Raw genomic sequence first — 25921 nt, forward strand, 5'->3', positions numbered from 1 at the left:
CAGGCTCGTCTTTGTTCTATGTCTCCCTGATGAACTATACACAACAGCTGAGCGTGCTCTATTTTTCACCCCCCTTCCCGACCAATCAACCGCTCAGCCGCTGCATTTTCATTCAGTGATAAGATTCTCTTTCATGGGTGTTTATAAAACAGGTGGGTGCATGGGGCAAAAGGAGAAGATTATTCTATGTTTTGTCGGTATCTCGGTTGCTAGGCAGAAACACAAAGTACACAACAAGTGCCACGCTCCTCATGCATAATTCTGAATAAACCTTCTTTGAAAAGTCTTTAAGAAAATGATGCAGATAATTAGGCTGCAGTGCTGCTCTTTAATGTGCATAAATTAGTGCTGTAGTCAACAGGTGTCCTGTCTTTCCTCTCAGGGCTTAAAAAGATAGAATTTTAAGAAGCTTCGGATTAGGATATTCATATGAAAGTGCTCCGTTTGTGTGTGCGTGTGTGTGCGTGTGTGTGTGTGTGTGTGTGTGTGTGTGTGTGTGTGTGTGTGTGAGTTTGTAGGAAAGAGAAGGAAAGGCAGAGTTATGATGCAAATGCAAGACAAATTTTCATTATTATAACATTAAAACAGTGAAGAAAACAGTTCTAAAAAACTGTGTATGTATAATGAATTTCTCTGTAAACCTTTTCAATTATATTACACACATACAGTAAGATTATATTGTCCGAGGTCCCAAATAACAAATGTACGACAACATAAAGAAAAATCTTTTTTGTGATTTCAGTGTATATGTTGTTAGACCTACTGTATATCAGCAGGTGGGGAGCTGTGTGTGTGTTTTTGTATGAGTGTGAGAGTGTGTACTCACCACAACCCCAAACTGCTCAGGCTCTGACAAATTTGCGTACTCATTTTTATACTTGGCCAAGGCGTTCAGCTGCTCCTGTTCTGGTAGGTGCTTCACCAGGTTCTATAAAGAAGAGAGAGGAAGAGGAGTGAGAAGCAGCAGAAGGAACGGGAAAGCAGAGCAGAGAAAAAACAACAAGTATACATTTATTCAAAAAAAGATGATGATGGCTGACACACTTAATTATATTAATAGTAGTTGGTATGGTGTTATATCCTCCTCATTTTCATGTTTCAATGTCTTAACCATGTACAAAATGTAATGTTTTAAAGTGTCCAAAAATTAAGCCATTTGCCCTTAAGGGGATTGGCTATATCTGGCTCTCCACAGCAATGTGGCTGCCCACAGTCGGTGCCTGCAGAGCAACGTGGTGTTTTCTTTGAATTTAATTTAGAAAGAGCCCTAGGACTACCACTCTTTGTACTGTGCTTCTTTGGAAATCAAGCTTACCGCTGTTCTATTGACTGTGTGTTTTGAGTATCAGCCCCGCTGATGAGTTTCAGTAAAAATTAAGTTTTGTATCTGCAATAAAACGTCTTTTATTATCAAACAGAAGACTATATCCTCGGGGTTATTCATACGTATAAAGACAATTGAAAGTGACTGTGTTGTTTCAGACAGCCAAAAGGAATAAATGCTAAATTATTTAAGCCATGTTGATTACATTGCTTTCCCCTCTGAATTTAATAGCCATTGCAACAAATACTGCTACCATGGAGGTAAAAATGTTGGTCTGATGCATTCAAATTGGGCTGAAAATCTGTTTCCCATGCCTGGAGTCAGAACAAATATTGCCACCTTTATTACTTGAGTTAAATGGAATTTCCCTTGATGACACTTAATTATTTGTGTGTGGCATTAACAAGTATTGGTCAAATTAATTCTTTAAAATGTACGTCAGCAGATCAGATTTGTTTTTGTTTATATGTCCGTATTCACAACTACCCTCACTGATCAGTTGTTTAATCTAAAACCATTACATGCATGAATCAACTTCCTCAATATCTGATGCACAAATTGCCATCAATGTTTTACATTTTTGGTGACATCTATAGGCTGATTTAAATTTGGCGGGACAAATGTACACTATGTGCCTAAAAATACTCATGCCTTTTACTGCAGCCATTTAGACTACTGTAATTGCTTATTTTCTGGACTGCCAGGGAAGTCAACGCCCAGTCTCTAGCAAACGCTGCTCAAGGTACTAACACAAACTAGAAAACTTATGAACATATCCCCATACTAGCCTCCACGCGCTGGCTACCTGTGTCCCTTAGAATTGATTTTAAAGTTTCATCACTTGTTTGCCACATCCTACACTGCTGACCTTCTCTGTACTTTTATTCCTGTTGGTAGCCTAAGGTACGCCAACCAGTTGTTGCTGACTGTTCCCAGGGCCAAACTGGGGACAGAGGGTGGGAGGGCACTTGCTGCCAGGTCTCAAAACCTCTGTAACAGCCTTCCACTCGCAAACAGGTAAACAATGTCAGTGTTTTCTTACAAAGTTTTATAAGAAACTTATTTCAATAAACTTGACTTTAATCAGTTTTTTACTCACTCTTTATTCCTATTGATTAGATTTTTATGCCATTGTGCCAGCAACAGCTGCGGCCAGAGCCATTATGTTTTCGGATTGTCCATCTGTACAATCATCCTTGCATCCCTCACATTCTCGGGATATCTCAAAAAATGCCTTGAGGGAATTTCTTCAAATTTGGCACAAACCTCCACTTAGACTCCAGAATTTGGTGGTCGGAGGTCAAGGTCACTGTGACCTAACAAAACATGTTTTTGATAACTGCCATAACTCTAGAATTCATACACTAATACAAGATTTTGCACAAATGTCTAACAAAATAAAATGATGAAGTGATGATATTTTGTATCGAAAAGGTCAAAGGTCAACTTCACTGTGACATCATAATGTTCTGGAAAAACACTTGTCTGGCCATCAGTCAAAACCATAACTCAGGAAAAGAGGAGACATTTGGTCAGACACTGATTTGGTGACACTAATCTTAAACTGTGCTGACTGTACAGATCTTCTGTGCCACTGGGTTAAAGATGTGCATGAAGCATCCATGTTTTAGAATATGCAGCATCTTTGAAGGAACATTCATATAACTGTCATGGCTGCATATGAGTCTAGACAGACATGGATGTAAACTGTAACTGCAACTTGACTGGTTCGCAGAGGGATGAATGCGAGACAGTAATTCTGGTTTCATTATATATTTTTTCTTCTAAACTCGTCTGTATTTCCCCTTTATTTTCGCATAAGAATCCCTGTCTGTGCCTCAAAATAAAACAAAGTAAAATAAAATGAAGTAAAATTATTATTAAAAACAACAGAACTGACAGTAAATGTGCAGTAAAAATAATTAATATCCAAGAGACAGTCATATTCGAGGCCTGAACTCAAGCATAACAAATAAATAACTGGAATTATCAGCCAACACTATGTTAGATATCAGTATAACCTCATATGGCAGCTGAAAGGTAATGAAGACAATGCATGACAGAGATGCCAAAGGCAAGTACGCAATAATTTAGAAACAAGAAGAAACCAGAATGCTTTTATTCCAGAATGTTGTCCTTTTGCCAGTGTACACATGCAGATATCTGTTTATAGAGGTTACTTCAACACCTGTTGTACTGTAGGCTGTACAGATGTCCAATACTTTGGCCTCAAGCTACCTATGCCTTTTCAAGGTAGACAACTAATCGAGGACAGACAAGAGTTGGGGCATGAACCTGACCGACTGGGCAGGAGTAAAAGTATACTTCCAGTCTGCACAATCTAGGCTGGGCAAGTTTCCAATATTATGTCCACCTCATAGCTAGGTAGTTGCACATCTAAATTATATTTAGGTGGTCAGTCCAGAAAAGTCATATACCGATGTCAGATAAGTAACTGAAGCTCTTAACATGTTAAAACTTAATGCCAAAGTTGCCCTACCTGGATCATAGGTTCAGTGAGTTGCTCCTCATCCACCTCCACTATCATCCGACGGATTTCATGATAAGGCATACGGAAGGAGCCCAGGAAGATGGCTACGAAGAAACAGACACAAGTCACAGTGAATAATGAGGTTAAATTAAATAATAAAGATCCACTGAGGAACAGTAATGCTGCAAATACGAATCAATAATAGGTAACAAAAATGAAATACAACATAAAACAAAGAATTGTGTGAAACACAGAAAGAACTTGCTCAAGGACATGAAGTAGGAAGAGAAATAAAATGAAAGCTACATCAGTACATGAGTCAGCCAGACATTAAACTATTTTAGCAAAAGTGATTTGCAAAATTACACTGGTTTAGCAAGCATGAGATCATCAAGCAAGCGGCACCACCAGGGACTGAATGGCAAATGCCTCGTCAGGATAAGTCATTAGTCTAGCCAGTGGTACCATCAAAAATACCCTGACAGTTAAAAGATATGTGAACAGGGCTGGGAGCCGGATCATGCAGTACTTCAAAGATTATTGGGAATGAAATCTGAAGGTAAAAAACGGCGGTGATATGAGTGTCATTTAATATCCGAGCTTCTAAGCGCTTTGTATTAGAGCATGTGAGGTGTAAAGAGAGGTACAGACATTAAACTGGCATGATAGACAGCAGAACCAGGAATAACTCTCGGAAACAAATGATGAAAACGGGCTTCTTTTCCGATATGATTGTCAGATTTTACAGCACATCACTGTCTAAAACAGCTACCTATTATATGTAGAAGGACAAAGGGAAGTTATTTTAAATGTAATGCCAAGAACTCCATACATAACTAAGCACCATTACAAGAGAATATGTTAAATGATTCATATTAAATTGAAATAACAACAACAAACAGACCCAAATAATGCCAAACATAATTACTGAGGTGACTTCAAGCGAGGTGTGGGTGGCCAGTATTCAAAAAGTTCAAGATAAAAGCAACTGCGTAAACTTAATGGAGGTCTGACTAACTAACTAGCCTTTCTGCTCCTGTTAAGCCGTGTCGGAATGTGATAAAAGCAAGCTCTGTAGCTTTATTGCTGCAATTAAATTCTAAGTCCTTACACTGAATAAATATGCGCCGTATCCGAATAGTGGCAGTATCAATCAAGCAAAAGAATTAAAACCCTGCATACTCATTCTCAACCTCAAATCAAAGCTTTTAAACTCTTTACCTCCTATGGTGGAAAGCATAAACCGCCTACTCTCCATTTTGTTTTTTGTTTTTTTCTTTTTACCTCCTCTTTCCTGCTCTATAATTTCCGCTGCATGATGTATCACTGTTACTGGGCTGAGTAGTCTCATTTTCTTTTAATACGTGAAACAAAGGTCACAGCTCCCCTTGATATAAGCCAATGAGGTGCTAAGATCTGAGAGTGCTTAAGAGATCAGCTGGATCCTCATTAATGCCGGGCGCTTTTAAAACGGTCATTTTAAGACCAAGCATGCTTGCATGTGTGTGTGTGCGTGTGTGCGTGTGTGTGTGTGTGTGTGTGTGTGTGTGTGTGTGTGTGTGAGAGTGTGAATGAGTGAGTGAGTGTGTGAGAGGAAAGAGAGCATTTTTTTTCTCCAGCTTCTCCTTTGCTTAATGGGTGCTTAACATTGATAATTAGCTCAGTGTGCATGTGCATGTGTGGACATGAGTCACAGGTAGCAGTGGCCAGGTGTCAGGTTCAATTGCTATAGCAACAAGCAAACGTGCTACTATTTCCAGGCCAAGATCCTCAATCGGGGGGTCACTTTAAATAATATGAGAAAAACGTATGAGCGACACAAGACGTGACTTAAGTTAGATAAAAGAAAGTGCGAGTGCAAAGTGTTTTGTGAGGAGCTGCGGACAAGACACGTGGACGTGTAGAAATCCAGTCCTTGGGAGGACGAGTGGGCTGAGAGGCGACAAATACTTACATAGATTCTGTGCGATCTTAGGATCGAGCACCTTGAGCTCTTTAATTCTCTTCTTTATGGATTTCTTATCCTCCTGATCTTCCTCTTCTTTTTTGGCTGATGAAGACAGAAACATCGAATTATTACCAACACACAAAGGTAAAACTCACACAAATGCATGAACTTGCTATATTGCTGACATATATATGATACATACAAATTCTGATACAGTGAGATTATGAGATTTACATATATTTTTTCCAGTGTCCAGGTACAACATAAGGACGAGGACACAGTGAGTGGAATGTAGAGATTGTCCAGTTGTATTTTATGTTTTTATTGAGAATTTTAAATTCAACCACAAACATGATTTCTGTTTCTTTTTATTCTGTTTCTATGTTTACATATTTTTACAAACCAACAATGACACAAGTCCACCATGACAGAATGCCTCGCTGCTAGAGAAGCATGGAGAAAGGGATTATGGGGAAGTGTTGTGATCACACCACAGGCGGAGTAAGGTATGGGTGAGCCACAGCTGGTCTATAAACACAATGTTGCACATACAGTAATCAGGTTATAGGTGAAGGTAAATCTGTTCTGGGTCACATGGAGCCAGGTAGATGGGATTTTGACGGTGGTATTGGTAGTCAGGAGAAGCATCATGAGGTTTGGATTACAAACAATAAAAAAAGGCACAAATACAAATGCACACACACACACACACACACGCACGCACACACACACACACACACACGCACACAGCCCTCTTGAGCTCACAAAGAGGAGTTCATGGTTGGTTTTAATTATTTAAGACACCAGATTAAGAGAACAAAATGTGCATCCCAGGAGTATGCTGGGTAATTGTCTGGTGCTGTAATTATGGTGTGTGTGGTGAGAGGAGAGGAGAGGAGAGGAGAGGAGAGGAGAGGAGAGGAGAGGTAGAAAAGCTGAAAAGAGGAGAAAAAAAGCAGAGGAGAGGGGTAAGCCCACAGGAAAGGTATTTGTACTCAGGGCTTGGTCTTCTTTCATCAGGGATCCTGTATCTAATTAAAAAGTGAAGAGGTATGCTGGGAGCTCCCACAGAAAAGAATGTTAGCATGTCCACAAACATGCACACCTACAGTGCAGCCCACAGCACACAGAGATACATGAGCACGGCCACACATCGAACTATCCTTGGACTTACGTGGCTCCTCTGTCGGTACATTCTCCTCACAGTCTTTCAATGTGTGAGAGAGGGGAAAACGCAAAGGACAGACGAGGAGGACAATGGAAAACATGTCCCATGGAAAAGAGAGAGAGAGGGGAGAGAATGAAGAGATAAAAATATATTTTCACAAGGGTGCATCCTGTCCACTGCAGCGTGAAACACGAAGAGACTCAAGTAAGAAAAGACTAAAAATGCTATAAAAACCTAAATGAAAAATGGCTGAAAATATAAAAAAGTAGAGAGCAACTGAATCAGATAGGAAACTGGAGAAAAAGATGAATTACCTCAACATTTAACAGCTAATATTACTTTATATATATATGCTTCCTTTAGGTAACATCATTAGAAATCACTCTATAAATTTCCATTGTTATGCGGATGATACACAGTTGTATTTATCGATGAAGCCTGAAGAAAGTAATCAATTAACTAAACTCCATAACTGCCTTAAAGACATAAAAAATTGGATGAGCACCAATCTCCTGATGTTAAATTCAGACAAAACTGAAGTTATTGTTCTTGGCCCCAAACAACTCAGAGACTCTTTATCTGATGACATAGTTTCTCCAGATGGCATTGCTCTGGCCTCTAGCACTACCGTAAGAAACCTCGGAGTAATATTTGATCAAGATTTGTCTTTTAATTCTCATTTAAAGCAAACCTCACGGACTGCATTTTTTCATCTGCGTAATATTGCGAAAATTAGGCCTATCCTGACCCGAAAAGATGCAGAAAAATTGGTCCACGCTTTTGTTACCTCAAGGCTGGATTACTGTAACTCTCTATTATCAGGTAGCTCTAGTAAGTCCTTAAAAACTCTCCAGCTAATTCAGAATGCAGCAGCTCGTGTACTAACAGGAACTAAGAAACGAGATCATATTTCTCCTGTTTTAGCTTCTCTGCACTGGCTCCCTGTAAAATCCAGAATTGAATTTAAAATCCTACTGTTAACTTATAAAGCTCTAAATGGTCAAGCTCCGTCATATCTTAGAGAGCTCATAGTGCCATATTATCCCACCAGAACACTGCGCTCTGAGAACGCAGGGTTACTCGTGGTCCCTAAAGTCTCCAAAAGCAGATCAGGAGCCAGAGCCTTCAGCTATCAGGCTCCTCTCCTGTGGAATCATCTTCCTGTTACGGTCCGGGAGGCAGACACCGTCTCCACATTTAAGACTAGACTTAAGACTTTCCTCTTTGATAAAGCTTATAGTTAGGGCTGGCTCAGGCTTGCCCTGTACCAGCCCCTAGTTAGGCTGACTTAGGCCTAGTCTGCCGGAGGTCCCCCTATAATACACCGGGCTCCCTCTCTCTCCCTCTCTCTCTCTCTCTCTCTCTCTCTCTCACTCTCATCCTATTACTGCATCTTGGTAACTCGGCCATTCTGGATGTCACTAACTCGGCTTCTTCTCCGGAGCCTTTGTGCTCCACTGTCTCTCAGAATAACTCATACCGCAGCGGTGCCTGGACAGTGTGACGTGTGTGGTTGTGCTGCTGCCGTGGTCCTGCCAGATGCCTCCTGCTGCTGCTGCCATCATTAGTCATTAGTCATACTTCTACTGTTATTATACACATATGACTATTGTCACACAAGTATACTGTCAGATATTAATACATACTTTCAACATATTGTACCACAGTAGCCAGAACTATAACTATAATATTATTACCTTCAATAATGTTGTTGTAAGCTACTGTCATTACCTGCATCTCTCTCTCTCTCTCTCTCTCTCTCTCTCTCTCTCTCTCTCATTGTGTCATATGGATTACTGTTAATTTATTATGCTGATCTGTTCTGTACGACATCTATTGCACGTCTGTCCGTCCTGGAAGAGGGATCCCTCCTCAGTTGCTCTTCCTGAGGTTTCTACCGTTTTCTTTCCCCATTAAAGGGGTTTTTTTTGGGGAGTTTTTCCTTATCCGCTGTGAGGGTCTTAAGGACAGAGTGATGTCGTATGCTGTAAAGCCCTGTGAGGCAAATTGTGATTTGTGATATTGGGCTTTATAAATAAAATTGATTGATTGATTGATTGATTGACTTTAAAAAAAAAAAAAAAAAGGCTGTCTTGGTTTACAACCACAAACACATAACAAACAGACATGTATGTTGTATTTATAATCTTGGTCAACATTCGTACTGAAATGACTAGTCGTTAAATCGGTCAGAATAAAGCAACTATTTAGGACGGTTGTTTGGACAAAACAAGTAATTTGAATGTCACCTTTGGGAAATTGTGATGGGTAGTTTTGACTATTTTCTGACACTTGACAGACTAAAAAATTCTAACAACTAGTCTAGAAAGCAATAGTCAGATGAATCAATAATAACTGTTGTTAGGGCAGACACCAATGCTGATGTTAAAAAAAAACTATTTGGCCGATGTCAGATGGCAATGTTTGTTTGTTATTGTTGTCATTTATTCCCCCGTGTGTCCGAGGAAACAAAGAAATATTCATTACCTTCAATAAAAATACATTGTTTATTATGTGTGTGTATATATATATATATATATATATACATATGTATATATACATATATATATATATATATATATATATATATATATATATATATATATATACATATCACAATTCTCTTTCTAATATTTATTTTATGTTGCTTCAAAAACCATAACAAATACCCTGAAAAGACCTATTATTAATTCAAGTTTTAATTCAAGTTTCTCGCCAAACACTATGTTTTACAGAAGTACCAAGGAACACATTATGATAACATTCTAATTTACCTTCGTCTAATACTCATGTTTACTGTATAGAGCTTGAACACATCATAATGTCACTTTATGCAACCTATGTGAGGCAACAGATTTGTTGTTTACAATGTAGCTTTATCAGGGTGAGTTCACTGCGTCTTTTTATCCCAGTGGTGTCTCAATAAGATCTCTGTCCATCACTGATAAGTATGTTACGGTACGCGGGACAATGAGTCGCCGTTAGTTTGGAGCCCTGCTTTTCATCCATCCATTCCATCCATTTTCATCTGCGTCCCTCTCCTCAGCAACGCTTTCAAGCTCCTCCTGGAGGACCCCTCGGCGTTCCCAGGCCAGATGACATATGTAGTCCCTCCAGCGTGTTCTGGGTCTGCCCCAGGGCCTCCTACCAGTGGGACATGCCCGAAACACCTCCAACGGGAGGCGCCCAGGAGGATCCTGATCAGATGCCCGAACCACCTCAACTGACCCATTTCGACGCAAAGGAGCAGCAGCTCTACTCCGAGCTCCCTCCAGATGTCCAAGCTCCTTCCCCAATCTCTAAAGCTGAGCCCAGACACCCCACGGAGGAAACTCATTTCGGCTGCTTGTATCCACAATCTCATTCTTTTAGTCACTACCCAGAGCTCATGACCAAAGGTGAGGGTGGGGACGTAGATGGACCAGTAAATCAAAAGCTTTGCCTTCTGGCCCAGCTCCCTCTTCACCATAATAGACCGTCATCACTGCAGAAGCCGCACGAAACCGCCGTCCCCCCTCTCACGCAACGTTCTACCCTTACCCATGAACAAGCATACTTGAACTCTCTTGCTTGAGGCAGTCACTCACCCCAATGCAGAGGGGGCAATCCACTGGTTTCCAGCAGAGAACCATGGCCTCACATTTGGATTTGATTCTCGTCCTGCTTTTTAGCCTGCACAAAATCGATATGACGCAACAGGAAAACGTGGATGACATTTTATTTGCAGTTATGCCTAAGGCAGTCAACAAGGTAAATATTGGCCAATACCAATTCGACTTAAAAGTCCATGCATCCCATCGACATGATCCCAAACATGCCATGCTGCATGTTGTGTAAATGTTTAAAAATATATAGTCATCTAGATTTTTTTCATTTGATGTAATGCAGCCATAAAAGAAATATCTTGAATTTGAATAATTCAGTCAGTGTAAGTGTTACATCCCCCAGCTTCAATGAAGACAGATTCTAACGTATATTATTCAATACAAGGTTGAAAATCTATTTTCAGTCCTTAATGGCTGTCAAAAGAAAATTTGTGGTTCAAAAGGTTAAATGACAGAAACAAAACCATTCACGGTGCCAGCAGAAATATCAAATGGGTCTAAACCGGCATGAAGGACAGCAGTCACTTTGCATCATCTGCCGGTGCAATAGTACTCCATCTACGGCCCTCCAACTACTTATGTAAATACGCAGGTTCAACAAGTAATGATGTAAGGCACTTCTCTTTAGATTGTCTCCATGAATGCTGAGTGCAAAACAACGCTTGCTCAGGAGTAAAGCAAAATAAAGGAAACCATGTTACATTATAAGGCATGAATGAAATCAATTGAATATGTGAAGATGTCAATATCTACCTTAAAAACAAGAGTACATAAGTATTTATTCTTACCGGAATGTAATCTTGAATTTGATTTATTGGATATTAAGATGCAATATAAGGAGCCCTCGAAAGCCTCCAGCTTACTGCATTAAGATGTTGTATTGATCTACTCATCATAACTTATAGCCTCACAGAATCTCATTTATTACACCAACACACACACTGAGTCTCTCTCAAATACACACAAGAAACACACAGTAGCAGAGCATTAACCACCTTGTTTCAGTGCATATAAACATACTTGGCTGAGTCGTATAATCCATGAATCATTCTCACATAATACTGCGAGGGCTGCATCCATCTCTATCGTACGAGAGATAGTGATAAGATAGCGCACGCACACACGCACGCTTGCACACTTTCTCTCACCGAGCTGCCTCAGGTGATATCAGTTAAATCAGCTAATTAGATTGCCCCCTTCCAGCATCACCCCCGAATCTCTCTGGCCTTAAAACAGCTCTTCTTCAGGGAAGCCTGCTCATTACACATCACCCAATTAAAATGTCCCGCAGGGGGTCAGAGGTCACTGGTTAATCAATCAGAGGGAGCGGCAACTGTTGTCGTTATCAGATTGTGCTATCACCCAGGAAGTGGGGAAGATAAGGATACACTTGTAAGCGAGAGCAGTGGGGAGTATGCGTCGCGTCACATCACAGGTCTTGGAAAAGTAGAAGAGAAGCCAGGGACACAACGTAGGTATGGTGCAACGACAATGGATATTTTCGGCTCTAACGGCAAACGGATCTGCCAACATTAATTAGCGTGACAAGATGGCACACTGTTGGGGGAAAAAGAAAGCTGTAACACTTTACAGAGACAGAGAAACAGAGAGAAAGCCCGACAGAAAGATGTGAGTTACAAACGCAGCCATTGACTAAAACCACAGTTAACGTCAGATGTTGAGATCAGATACCGCGGAAAGGAAAAGCAGGACTCAATCACAAGACAGGAGAGAGCAGTGCATTAGAGACAGACACCAAAACTGAGTCAACAGTCTCTGCTGAAAGGCCTACTCTGCTCTGCCACGGCACACACAGTGCTAGTCGTCTATCATCTGAGTGCTTTTAAGTTTAAGGGGACCACCACCTAAATTGAGAATTCCAATATGTTACTTCCATGGCCTAGGAAAGTCCAATCAATATCTGTGAACATGAGCTACTCTCTCTTTGAACCAGAAACCAGAAAAGTCTCAGTCTTGTTATGTCATCAAGTATGAGGTCTGGAGTTGCTCCGTAGACAATAAATGGGAGCCTGAACTTATGAACCCTAAGAGATATACAAGTAAACACTGGGGTCCGACCTGCTGTGCTTATTTTATGTACATTGTGGCTTTGCTATCATCTTAAATGAACCAAATATTTGAATATTTGTGCCGCTTTACTTTACAAACAAACCCACTGAGGCAGCAAAAGACAAGCAACTTAGTGTTTTGCTCACTTAAATTACTGCTTTTGTCACTGTAGTCTGGTCGCCGCCGGAAAAGGCGGTCTGATGCAAAGGTAAGGCCATGAAAACATTCTAAATATAGCGTACACATAAACTGATACAAACATACATATTTTTGCGGGCCTTTTTTAGATGACTAAAAACAAACTGAGGCAGCAGTTGCTTAGCGCTGTTTCACTTTATGTACATGAGGCAAGGTTTTTCTATGTGAAACCAGTTGTACATAAACACTATGATTCAGCCTCTACTCAGAACCCCAGGGTGCTCTCAGTATCATCTACAACAGTGGTTCCCAATGGGTGGGTGGTGATCCAAAAGTTGGTCATGGTTCCATTCTGAGTGGACCTCAAGTGACTTGAGAACGTATCAACATTGTACAGTGAATTTCTGGCTTTTATTTCAAAGCGCCATTTCCTCCTGTAGAGTGAATGACGAACAGACAGCTACGGAACTAGCTGGGTGACATGGCCAAACACAGGTATGACATTGAATATATTAAACTGTGTGGACCTTGGACTAATGACTAAGGAGATATCTGGGCCCCGTGGCTGGAGCAGTTGGGAACTACTGATCTATAACATCCTCCTGAATTTATTGTCCATGGAGCAGCTCCAGACTTCATACCCTATGATATCACAAAATTAAGTTATAGCACTCTAGTTTTTGGATTTGGGAGAGTGTTTCATGCTTACAGTGTCGCAGGACATTGGAATTAGGTTTATCACAATATACCTGTATTAGTGATAACCAAGATATTTAAAAACTGAAATATATCATGTACACATGTGATAACATTGTGTAAATAATCCAGCACCTCTTAAATCATTTCCATTTATTTCCGTTCTTGCTTCTTGCTTCTGCCTCCCCTAGCACCATCTAGTTGCCTTTTCACTTTTCATTAAGTCTAATTGCTCTTTTTGTACAATTTTGGTACAGTTATGGTTACAAACTCTTTCTCTACCTCCTCACAGTGTAATTTATTTGCCACATGTGCACAATGCACAATAAATAAAGTTAAAGATGAATTTGAGTGACGAATTTTCTGTAGACCTTGTGATAATATCATTATGGTAAACTCTTTTGGCCATGCTGATCATGAAGTGAAAATTTGACATTCAGCCAGTCCAAATAGGAATAATGTATGAATTTTTAAAATGGGCGTAGCTCCCCATTAAGGCCTCTTAATCGAGGCCTGTGATAAATGCCCACTTGGCACTGAGATTGTGGACAAAGTAGCAAGGATGAAAAATAGTGCAAAGAAGAAGGACAGTCTCAATTTTCTTTTACCCCCAGTGTAGAGTACTTGAGGGGAAACTCTATTCTGCATTATTCACACAACAAAAGAACAAAGAAACAAAATAAATATGTCAATTTGTGTCCATGTCTTTTCTTGAATGAAAAAAATGTGGTCTTGGGTATAAAAGAAAGGAAAAAGTTTTATCCTTTTCTCGAGAAGAGAAAAAGAATGTTTAGTTGCGGGGTCAGACGAGGAAGCAAAGCCTGAATTTTAAAAGAGTTATCTGCTCCTCTCACTTGTAATAATTCTACTGACTGGTTTTGATCCAATCTCTGCCACAGTTAAAAGTCACTTGACAAAAATATGACAATGTGTAACATTGCACACACACATGCTTCCCAAACAGAAGCACTTCCCACAAGGCAGTATCAGTGAATCGTGCCGTCAAAGCACTAAAGGGAATGGTGGATGAAATAAAACTGCTGTGAAAGAGCATGACTGATGCCGTACATGACAGGCAGGCCTCAGAGACGAGCAAGTAACACCTCAAATCCAACCCCCCACCCCCCACCCCTTACACACACACACACACACACACACACACACACACACAAAAATCTCCTCCTTCTCCCCAGCCCTCTATACTCACACCAGCACTCCATCTTATCAGGATGGATTTCTAATCAGTGAAAACGCCTTACTGGAACTGTCCTGTTTTCTGCACACACACATCATCCTCACACTTATGTCAAATGAAAAAATATACATATCATCAATAATAGCGCTGGGCAGATATCACAGTATCTTAAAAGACATACCAATATTGAAAAAAGCAATTTTTCGACGATACTGCAGAGTTAACTATCGGTGCTTTCACAAAATATTTAAACAATGAGATTTTAAATTAATAATCATCAGTAATGTGGATATTCGGGGTGGAACAACACATCAGTCTGGATCAATATATCAATTAAATGTGCAATGCAAGCAAATTGGAAACACTGATAAATATTGTCATCTTTATTTTGAAATTTCCTAAACAATTTCTTAAACATTCGAACAGTTCCCCTGAATTAAAGTGAATCAAACTCCTATTTTGGCAGACTTGTGATAACAGCAAATATCGTATCGTCATCCAAAGAATCAATATCATTTTATATCCTAATGAAACTTGTGATTTACTACCCCATTGGAAATAAAAAATAAGTAGGTAAAGGCAAATAATAGAACAGCTAGATAGGGTTGGGTACTGAACTGGGTAGCGAACATATCACGTTGGTACTATAGAGCGCCCATTCACATTAAAGCCATTAGTGCCAAATGTTGGTATCTGAGAGCGCGTCTAGGTGAAAACACCAGCTTTAGACATGAGGAGGAAGTGCCGTAAAGCACCCAGAAGCCTGGAAGGCAGCAAGGGAGCTCAGCGGAGCCATCGAATTCAACTTCAGACAGGAGGCAGAAGCTCCCTGGAGTCAGTCACGGAGCTCCGTGGCCACACTGTCAGCTTCCCAGTGAGCCAAAACTACTCTTGGAGCGCCAATCTGCCGCAGTAGTTTTTACGTCTGGTCTATTATCTTTCCTATATTATTTTAGCAATAGCCTAGTATTACTGCTAGACGAGCAGACACACTCACGCACACATAGACAGACAGATAGAGTGAGAGGATTAGCTCTATGTGAGATTAGAAAAGGGCAGAGTAAGAGAATTGCCCTCTAGTCTACTTTGTCACCTTTACAGCTTGTTCAAAAATGACATTTTTGATATTATAGAGAAGCTAAAGTGCCAAAAAAAGGCACCATTGGTTACCGGTACCAATTCCAGGTACTGGTATCAGTCCTAATGTGAACAGTACCCAACCCTATTGAGCAGAAAATCGCATCACTTCACTGTAACACAGCATTCAAAGCCAGAAAAAGACAACCCTTACAATATTACGATATCCAAATCTAAGATGATATTGTATCAGAATATCAATATAATATCAATATATTGCCTAGCCCCAGTCAATAACTAAAACTAAAATCCAAGACAACATCAAGTGAAGTAAGGAGAGGCAACTGACAAGTGTGCGTGTGTGTTTATTTTGCCTGTCATTTATCCAATATTTGTCCAACTATCTTACTTCCTAAGGAGATATCACACCCTCCACTGACTTTCCTCTTGATGAGACTTCATTATTTATGGCATGTACGATCGTCTCCCCCCCCCCCCCGAGAAGGCAGATACACAGGCGCACAGCGAGGGGAAAGTTGAGAGGGCAGCAGTCTTCAAAGGGTAATTAAATCACTGTGTTGTTTCCAATAGCCAATCAAGGCAGTCATGCAGGTAAAGTTTAAATCACTGCTATTAGGGGAGTTTCTGTAGCAGGGATAATATGGGGGGCTTGCAATTCAATGTGCAAACACCACACTCTCCACCACACACACACACACTCTTTCTCTCTCTCTCTCTCTCTCTCTCTCTCTCTCGCTCTCACACTCACACACACAATATACGCACACGCCATTGCCTCAAGCAAAATCCACTATGAGACATCTGATGCACAGGAGGGGGGCTGTCTGCAGCAAGTGAACAAATCCACCATTCCGACACATCTGTCAACTCTACAGTCAACAGAGGGGAGACAAACAGTCAAACCAGCCGCGCGCCTTGACTGTTGACTCACTGTATGGTTCTGATCCAGCTAAGTCCTGAACTTCAGTCAGCCTGACAGAAAGCACAAGAGACATCCAGAATGTCCAGTAGCTCCATGGACTTTACACACCTGCCCTCACCTTTCCCCTCTCTGTCTCATCAATGCACACACTCCACCGTCCTGACTGGCGCTGACATGACGGCTCGACTGGTCTGTTTGCACACGGACTATCCCCACCCCGCGCGGGGTTGCGGGTGTGTGCGGGTACCAGTGAGTGCGAGACAGAGAGGGAGATCAGAGTAATGAAGTGAGGAGCTGTGTTGTGAGTGAGCTAATCAAAGTGAACCATGCAGGGCCACCTCTCCCTGTGATCCAGACTAGATGACCCAGGGCCATAATTAGTCTGAGACTTTCATTCTGATAGCAGCAAATTAACAGACTTCATTAGGCTTTGCTCTTCTCTCCTCTCCTCCTCTATTCCTGCAAGATCGTTTCTAAATCTAAACCACTAAATTGCTCCTGCGTGAGTGTCAGCGTCTACAACGCACCAGTCAATTGCTCTTTACAAAGACACTAACATACCCCACAGAGAAAACACGGAAGGAAGCCTACACATTTAGAAATAAATTAACAAATCTGGACTGAAATTATTGACGCTAAATCAAAAGATTCATAATTGATTAGGAGCTTCTGTTAATCAGTATGTACTGGCCTGTGGGGATGAGTTTTACCAGTAGCTCTATTCTCAGTGGAGTAGTGCCCTCTAAAGGCCTCCTGAAGACCTACCAATGGCCTTAAAATGTGTGTGTTTGTGTGTGTGTGTGTGTGTGCTAAAATGGGTATTTTCTGACTACTCTGTCATATCAGGTATGAAGCGTTATTATCTCCATTTCATTTCACTATGTGACAACACCAGTCCGATCTGAACAGTTGTTAAGCCCACCCTAACATTTCCCCAAGTCGTTCGATGGATTGATGGCAGCCTAAATCATTCATCTCTGAAGTCATTTGCCATTTTTCTGTTTTTCTCCCTTGCAAACATATCTGCGCCCATCCCTTCGCCCCTGCATACACAAACCTACACGTGTGGATGAAAAATCACCGCAGAAAAATAAAGTCGCGAAAGCAAATATGTTTTTAACGAGCCAGCCCATTACTTTGGTGATATGAGAACATAAAAACACAAATTGGGAATAAATTGAGGTGCTGATGCTTGAGAAACTGAGGCAGAAAGGAAGAAAGAGGAAAACAAAGGGAAAGATGAAAAACAGAAGAAGGTTAACCACACATAAAAAAAGAAAAGAAAATGAAGGCAAAGAGCCAGTGAGGACGATGAGTGTGTGTGTGTGTGTGTGTGTGTGTGTGTGTGTGTCTGTGTCTGTGTCTGTGTCTGTGTGTCTGTGTGTGGCAAACGTGACATTTTCAAGCATTTCAGTATATTGTCACAGGTCCAGGTAGGTTTGTCGTGTGAATGCTTAAAATAAAAGCACTGTCAATGGAGCCAGTGTAACTGTAACACATTAGCCATTTGTAATTCTAACCAGGATTTGGTTGAATTATGAGCAAATTTCAAAAATGCAAACCAAAACAGTGGGCTAAGGGAAAAAAAACAGCACTCAGTTCACTGTGTGTACTATGTGACCAGACCTTCCCTTTCAACAACAATGAAAAGAGCCTTTAATGATTATGCATTTGATGAGATCTCTCATAATGGCACAAATTTTCTGCAGCCACATAAAAAGTCATTATAGAACTAATGGTGGTCTTCAAAATGTCACAGCAAAAGCAAAGAGAGTGGGGAAAGAAGAGGAGAACAAGCGAGACCGTGTGTGAGAGACACACACAGGAGAGAAAGTCCATTTGATGTGAACAGATATATATACCAGTGGAGAGCAATACTAACAAGACAGTATGAGATGGACATCCTGCTACTACCCTCAGATACTCAAGAGTGGTGGCTCTATATAGCTTTAAGTCATTTAAGCAGCTAATCCTTTCTCCTGCCCTCAGTGAATACAGCAGTGAGCACAACTGGACACATCGAACCTATATGTTATATTCTCATTTTAATGCTGCTGAGATTATTATGTTAATTGGGTAAATTAAGGAAATACTTTCCACAGTAATACCTCAAAATTACCATTTATAAATAAGTTAGTCAGGCTATGTTACCCTGAATCTGTGAAGAAAGCTTTTCTCCAGGGATGTTCCTGGTGACTAATTTCCCTGCCGACTTAACAAAAATTTTAATTAAGATGAGTCGACTACTCTAAAAAACACTTTACACTTTAGCACCATTTCTTGTTAAGTGTTTGAAACCCCAAAAAATATTGTGTGCATTGAGAGCCCTTTGAAGCCTTTAATCACAATCTTCAACGACCATGTCGGATTTTAAATGCCGCTGAAGTACGAGACACTTTGCCCCGTCGGTATGAATGTGAACATGACGGCAACTCAAAAAGTTAACCACTAAAATAACATCTAAAATAAATAAACTGCCTCTGAAATGTGGGGCACATTGAACCTTGAAGATTATCCGACAGAAATGAGAGCAATTCACTTTAAAGTTAATAAAACAACATCTAATTATAATTAAATTTCAGCTGAAATGAGAGGCATTTTGCGCCGTGGTGAATGAACAACTCACTTAATGTTAACAAATAATATAACATCTAAAAAAAAGATTAATTGCTGCTGAATTCATTTTCTAGATCATCTAGATTTTTGCGCTGGTTTTGCAAGAAGAATTTCCCATCATGCTGTTTTAAAACTCCAGTCTACTCAAGCATTAACGCGGGAAGGGGGACTGCTGTCTGATGGCTCTGTGCCCCCACTAGTGGCGGGTGGCTGCATGACAGTTAAGCAGCCTTCTACATGAATAAAACACTAATTGGTTTAATCGACTAATATTTCTGGTGCTGACTAGCGAGGGGGTGGACGTTAAATCGTCTAGAGGACTAATCGTGACAGTCCCTACTTTTCTCACTCTGGGTTTTTTTCGGACCTAATTGTATTGCGGAGTTTTGCACAGCGGCAACCGGATCTTTGCTCTCAAACCACAAAAAAATGCGATGGCACAACAGTCTCCTTCAATACATTATTCTATGCTTTCTTTTGATTTTCACATTGGCTAGTCATCCTGTTTAATTTGTCTTCTGATTAAATCGGAACTGCTGAAACAAGTTGTAGGAAGCCTCTGCAAGTAATTGGTTGCTGGCAGACACTCTGCAATAAAATGGTTAATTGGCAGCGCCGTGCACTGTAGAGCCGATGCGCTGCTGGTTCTGCCGGCCTGAATAAAATATAATGTCTATAGCCGACCTGCGGGTCTGTTAAATCGGTCTGTAAATGATATTTTGACATTATTGGCTATTACTGTCATGGCATCAGAAGGTACTGATGCGTTGAGCAGGTGACAGTCCGCGGTCGTTTTCAAAACACACTTGTGTCACGCACTCCAAAAGAAACTTGTTGAAACTTTAAACAATAATTTATTGTACGAAACGGGGGAAACAAACGTTGACAAAAACGGTTCCATAATTCATATTAAATTCAAAAGATAACGAAAAAACAGCTACAAGTTAGAGGGAATAGTGACAAAGTGGTAAAACTTGGCATTGATCCACAGCCTCAGACGGATGTGCTCAAGCGTGCTGTGCGCACAAGCTCAGTTGGTAGGCTATACTATACTTTCACGTTTAACAATGCAATGTAAAAGTTTTGATTTTTATTGATAACCTACATTTACAACAAAAAGACTACATTTAGCACCAAAAATAAATAAATAAATAAATAAATAAAAAAACGAATATCGAATATCAAATTTTCATGACGAATACCTACCCATAGAAACGAATATTCGAATATCCGAATATTTGGGTACAGCCCTAATGTATTGAGGGCGTTTTGCTGTTGTTAAACATGGTCCCCAGTCAATCAATGTATCATTATGTTCGTTGTTTTCTATGGACGAATGCAAAAAGTTTTCTTAGCAATATAAGATGCCGCAGCATCACTAATGGATATACAAACAGTCCTTTTCTGGGTGAAGTATTCCTTTAATGTTTGTTTATGATCGTCTTAGGCGCAGGGTTTCCCACACCTTCATTTATTCGTGGCAACCCGCCATAATTAAAATGTCTGCTGCCACGTTTTGATTTTTTTAAAGCAGACTATTCATTAAGGGTGCTACTGGAATATATCAGCCCATTCTCATTCCCACCTCATCAAATATTGCCATTTTGTCAACAATTTCAGGGTCAGACAATGACGTATGATATGCCACCATCCGTGTCAGTGTATAACTCCGCTGGATGCCGTCAGTTCGAAAAACTGGTATGATACACAGCCAGGCAGCGTAGGTTTAATATTAAACCGCCCAAGTTTGTAAATGGATGTTTTGATTTAATTTTGCTGTTGTTAAAGTGGTCCCCCATCATTCAATAAATCAAAATGTTCACCATTTTCTGTGGAGGTGTGTGAGAGAAACATTCTCATGAGTTCAAGGTATTATGGCACAACTAACTGATTTACTAAAATTCATTTTATCTGAGAAGTATTCCTTTAAGTTGTGAGCTCGAGACAACTCAAAGCATAAACGACAATGTAAAAAACATTTCTGTAAATGAGGTACCTGACCTTTATTTTGCTTCATTCAGGGATTTGATTTTAAAAAGCCCACCCACTACCCGTTTTCTTTTTTTTACCCTTTCATTCCCACCTCCTCTAGTCCTCGATCTCTTCATAATTCCCCTATGATGGTGTCCACCAACCTCCTCAGCTGCTTTTGTCTCATTGTTATTCAAATACCCACCAAGTTCTCTGCAGAGCCGACCACAAAAGCTATTGCTGTTCTAAGAAATACACCCACCTTGCATTCAAGAGACCTATTAACCATCCGAGGTAGTCTGCGGGTTATTGTGGTGAAGATTGACAGACTAGAAGCATGGCTTTGAATGATCATAACTGTTTTATGTGTCACATCAGTCTGACTTTGACAAGTCACGACAAGCTGTCAGCCCTGACCGGGGTCTTTACCTCCACACGGGAGCTGTCCCTTGATCATGTGCGCTCTCTTGAACCACTTAAATGCCCGCCATGAGCTTGAACCCTCCCACACACAACCACCACTTCCATCAAGTAATCCCCCCCCCTCCAAAAACATGCTTGAGCAAACTGACAAAAGCCACACAAACATGCTTTCTACCCAGGTCATTATAATCATATGGAAATGGGCTGTCTAATTATATCTTACAGCATGCCAGCGGTGGGAAGGGAGCTTGTCTTTCCTCAGCTTTCTCTCTGACAGGCAACATTGATCTGGAAAGCCTGACTTCGGCCTGTTACGGCGAGGAACATAAAAAGAGGGGTACTTAATTGTGAGGCATCTTGGTTAAGTTTTGAATACCCATGACCTCACTTCTTACAATTTCAGAATCAGAATCAGAAATACTTCATTGATCCTTGAGAGGAAATTATGATTCGTTACTCCGATGTAAAGAGCAATAAATAAAGTAGAAATGAAATGTTCATGAAAATAGAAATATAATATGCATTATGCTGCCTTCAGTACTTGATGCTTTCATGCTAATCATCACCACAGCGTACACTTTTACAAGTTGTATCAAGGTTGTCTGTATTTTCTAATGCTGAAAAAAACAATGATTAATTAGTCATAAAAGTCTAAATCCAGTATGAATAGCAAACAATGTAGGAACCACTTTCCACAGCTTCCATATGACTCACCACACAAATGGCCATGTGCTATAGTTGCTTTATAAGTACTGCACCCAGGTAGTGCACAGCTGCAGCTGGGAAAGTCCATGACTGTTACACGCTTTGTTGCTTTTCTATATTTTATATATGTGTATAAATCCAGCATTCGTCTGACTCTAATTGCAAATTGCTATGGCAACATTGTAAACTACCTTTGTTATTATATTTTCAACTATAGGAATATTACAGACCTGGAAATGATAAAAACAGTAGGTGTAGAAATCCAGCAATAGCATCTACAATGACTGTATAGTATTTCCTACCAGCACGGTGTTTTTAGCCTTTAGTGCACAAATTGAATGAGCCTGTTTTTCCTGTTCCTGAAAAATAAAATAAATATAAAAACATAGGCACAATTTATTATCTTTTTGTTATTTGGAACCCCATTAACTGTAACCTTACATCTTGGTGGACACTGTTAAAAATTAAATATTGGACACAAGTTATTAGCAGTTAATGAAAATGCAGTGCACTCCTCCTAGAAATCTATTTGCAATTAAGAGGTTTCTATACAAGTCTTTTGTATAAAACTAAAATAAGTACCACAAAAATGTTTTAATTTAGGTTTTTTTGTCTCTAATATATTTGCTAGGTGATTGCATTTACATTTACGCACACACACGTACCGGATGACGTCATGTCTAAATGCCGATCTAAAGACACCCTGCTCACAAATGCGCCTACAACCCTATCATAAGGACCTTTGTATGTATGAATGGAAGCTTCCTTCAATCACAAAAATAAAAAAGACAGACTATAAAGGAGTTCCTAAAAGCCTATCAACATACTTATTTCTCCATTTTTACCACTTCCATTTGCCAACACCCTTTCAGTTTCTACGTCTTTCAGTCTCTCATCTTGCACCGCTGTGACTTTGGAGGAGAGGTAGGTTATTAACGGATGCCTGTATCCTGGAGAGAAATGGCAAACTGATTTTGTGATCTTTGAGAGTTTCGTCTAATTGGATGTTATTTATTAGCTGAAAAGAAGCCCCAGGAAAGGGCAGCTCTCTTCATGTTGTTGCTCATTTTCCCAGCACTATGGCGATGAATCTCTTTCTCTCTGCCCTCTCTTCATAAACAAAGAGAGAGATGGAAAGGAATAGCTAGTTTATTCCAGATGTCAATTAAGACACATCTACTTAGACTATGAGTGAAAGTACAAGGAAATATATTTCCATTTAGTGAAATGTAAGTTTGACAAGTGCATTCATCTCCACATATTATACAAGATATTTTTAGTGGTATGACATGAATTGGATATTTACACCAGGAAAGGCCTTAAAAAGCTATTTCTATACTGTATCAAGGTCAAGGTGGAGCATGGAGGCCAATATGAGCTACTGCATATGTAAATGTACGGCACTGGCACACAGACCCAGATATTGAAGCACTTAAACCTTTACATTTAAGTCCACCAACACGTATCTTATAACTCTTTCAGACAAAACTAACCAGCAACACCCTTTGATATTCTCAATAACAAAATTCCTCTATTACTTTATGATGCCAAGGGAAACTCATTTGAAGAAAACTGTAACCATTAACTGATGCAATATACAGTGACAACAATAATCCAAACAAAACCGTTTGTTTTATATTTTCTCAACCCCAATGCCAAAAAAAGTAGGAACAATGTGTAAAACATAAATAAAATCAGAATGCATTGATTTGGAAATCGGTTTTGACCTACAATGGGGGAAATATGGATTCAACGTGTCTTTTTTTTCCCCTTTAAATTATTTCCAATGCAGCTATTCAAATGAAATTTAGTGCAGACATGGGTATTAATTCAATAAAACTACACTGATATAGGATTCATAACATTTCAATCCATAAAAATGATGATGGTGATGAAGTGGAATGACACAGGAAAAAAGCATTGAACACACTAACTAAACAGTGGTTCCCAAGTGGTGGGTCGCTGGTCCATTCTGAATGGACCGCAAGTGACTCACAAACATGTCAAGTTTGTGAAAAACACACTTTATTTTTAAGTACAGTGACTTTGCAGCACAGAGTTTTTATTTCTGAAGTGCTGTTTCCTGCTGTAGAGTGAGTAAATAACAGACAGCTAGTTAACAGAGACAGCAAACTAACTTGACAACATGGCCAAAGACAAGTATGACGCTAAATATATTAGGGGGTGTGGACCTTGAACTAATGACTACAGAGAAATCTGGACCCTGTGAGTGGACCAGTTGGGAACCACTGAACTAAAACTAACAGGTAGAGAAGCCTTTGCTTTTAATGCCAGCTTCAAGATGCTTCCTGTATGAAGAAATCAATCTGTCACAGTGTTCAGATGGAATTTTGGCCCATTCTTCCACATAGACAGACTTTAAATCTTTAAGATTCTGGGGAATCTTGAGATATATAGATGTCACTTTAAAAATGTCTACAATTAGTGTCTTCAGTTCCCAAAAAATCTGATGTAACACAAAGGTAAACCTCCTTCTCCCCCTGCCCTCGCTTTTTTGGATGTGTTGCAGGCATCAAATTCAAAATGAGTGTATATTTACAAAAAACAATAAAGTTGATCAGTTTGAACATTAAATATCTTGTCTCTGTAGTGTATTTAATTGAATATAGGTTGAAAAGGATTTACAAACCACTGCAATCTGTTTTTATTTACATTTCAGACAACATCCCAGTCTTTTCGGAATCTTTTCGGGTAGTACTACGACTCCCTTGATTGTTTCATACTCCAAAACAAAAACTAAACAAAGAGAGGAATCACTCCACTGGTTTGTTTCCACTAGTGCTCCTTTATGTTAAACCTACTAAAATGCAACCTCACTGCTGTTAGAGCCGAATATATACAAAAGCCCAGATATGATGCGTAGTACAGTAAAAAGGAAGACAGGTTCCACGTATCCCTCAATTCCCTTCTGCCACTGTCTCTAAAACATTCTGATTTTCACCCTCTCTTCTTGCAAACACCCACAGGAAAGTCCCGCTGTACATGTTTTATCTCTGTCTATTGACACTGATGATCTCAAAGAACTTCTCCGGAGGCTATTGGTGAAATCACAGAAACTGCTGCAAGTTCTGAGCGCTGTCAGCATCCTCTCTGGGCGTCCACTCACTACATTTGTTTGTTTTGTTTCTCCCTCTTTTTCACTCTGAGTGAAAAATAAATTGGTGTGTCTTTCTCTCCCTTGCGTTTTCATATGTTAGTGATTAAAACTGTATGGATTTCAAAGAAGTAATCAGTCCTATGATATTGTAAATAGTTAATTACCGTTAATTAGTGCGACAGTGCAGCCATTCTAAAAGGGGAAACACAGAGGGCTGGGATGCTCTGTGTGCATCACAATTCAAATGTGATTCTCAGTATGTCTCCTCTTCCCTCATTTGAATTCTGTTCTTTTTCTCACCGGTTCATTTTAATGAATGGGGTCAACCACAGGTGGTTTGAAGTTACATTCTTTGTGAAAATCCAAAAACGGTCAATTTGGATTGATAGAAATTCTTTCTTATGAACCAATCAATTAATAATATGAAGTCACA

The 25921-nt window shown here is 39.9% G+C and overlaps 1 protein-coding gene across 1 annotated transcript in view; it reads right to left on the minus strand.

Annotated features, from left to right (window-relative positions):
- Window positions 1-25921, minus strand: part of LOC117260795 (protein diaphanous homolog 3-like) — a 253424-nt gene that overhangs the window by 133681 nt on the left and 93822 nt on the right. Inside the window, exons 18-20 of the mRNA XM_078174650.1 lie at window positions 5770-5865; window positions 3825-3919; window positions 827-928 (exon numbers count right to left, since the gene is read on the minus strand). Coding sequence (XP_078030776.1) covers window positions 827-928; window positions 3825-3919; window positions 5770-5865 — 293 coding nt within the window. The remainder of the gene's footprint in view (window positions 1-826; window positions 929-3824; window positions 3920-5769; window positions 5866-25921) is intronic.

The sequence above is a fragment of the Epinephelus lanceolatus genome, chromosome 2, assembly GCF_041903045.1.
Source record: "Epinephelus lanceolatus isolate andai-2023 chromosome 2, ASM4190304v1, whole genome shotgun sequence".
Taxonomy (NCBI): domain Eukaryota; kingdom Metazoa; phylum Chordata; class Actinopteri; order Perciformes; family Serranidae; genus Epinephelus; species Epinephelus lanceolatus.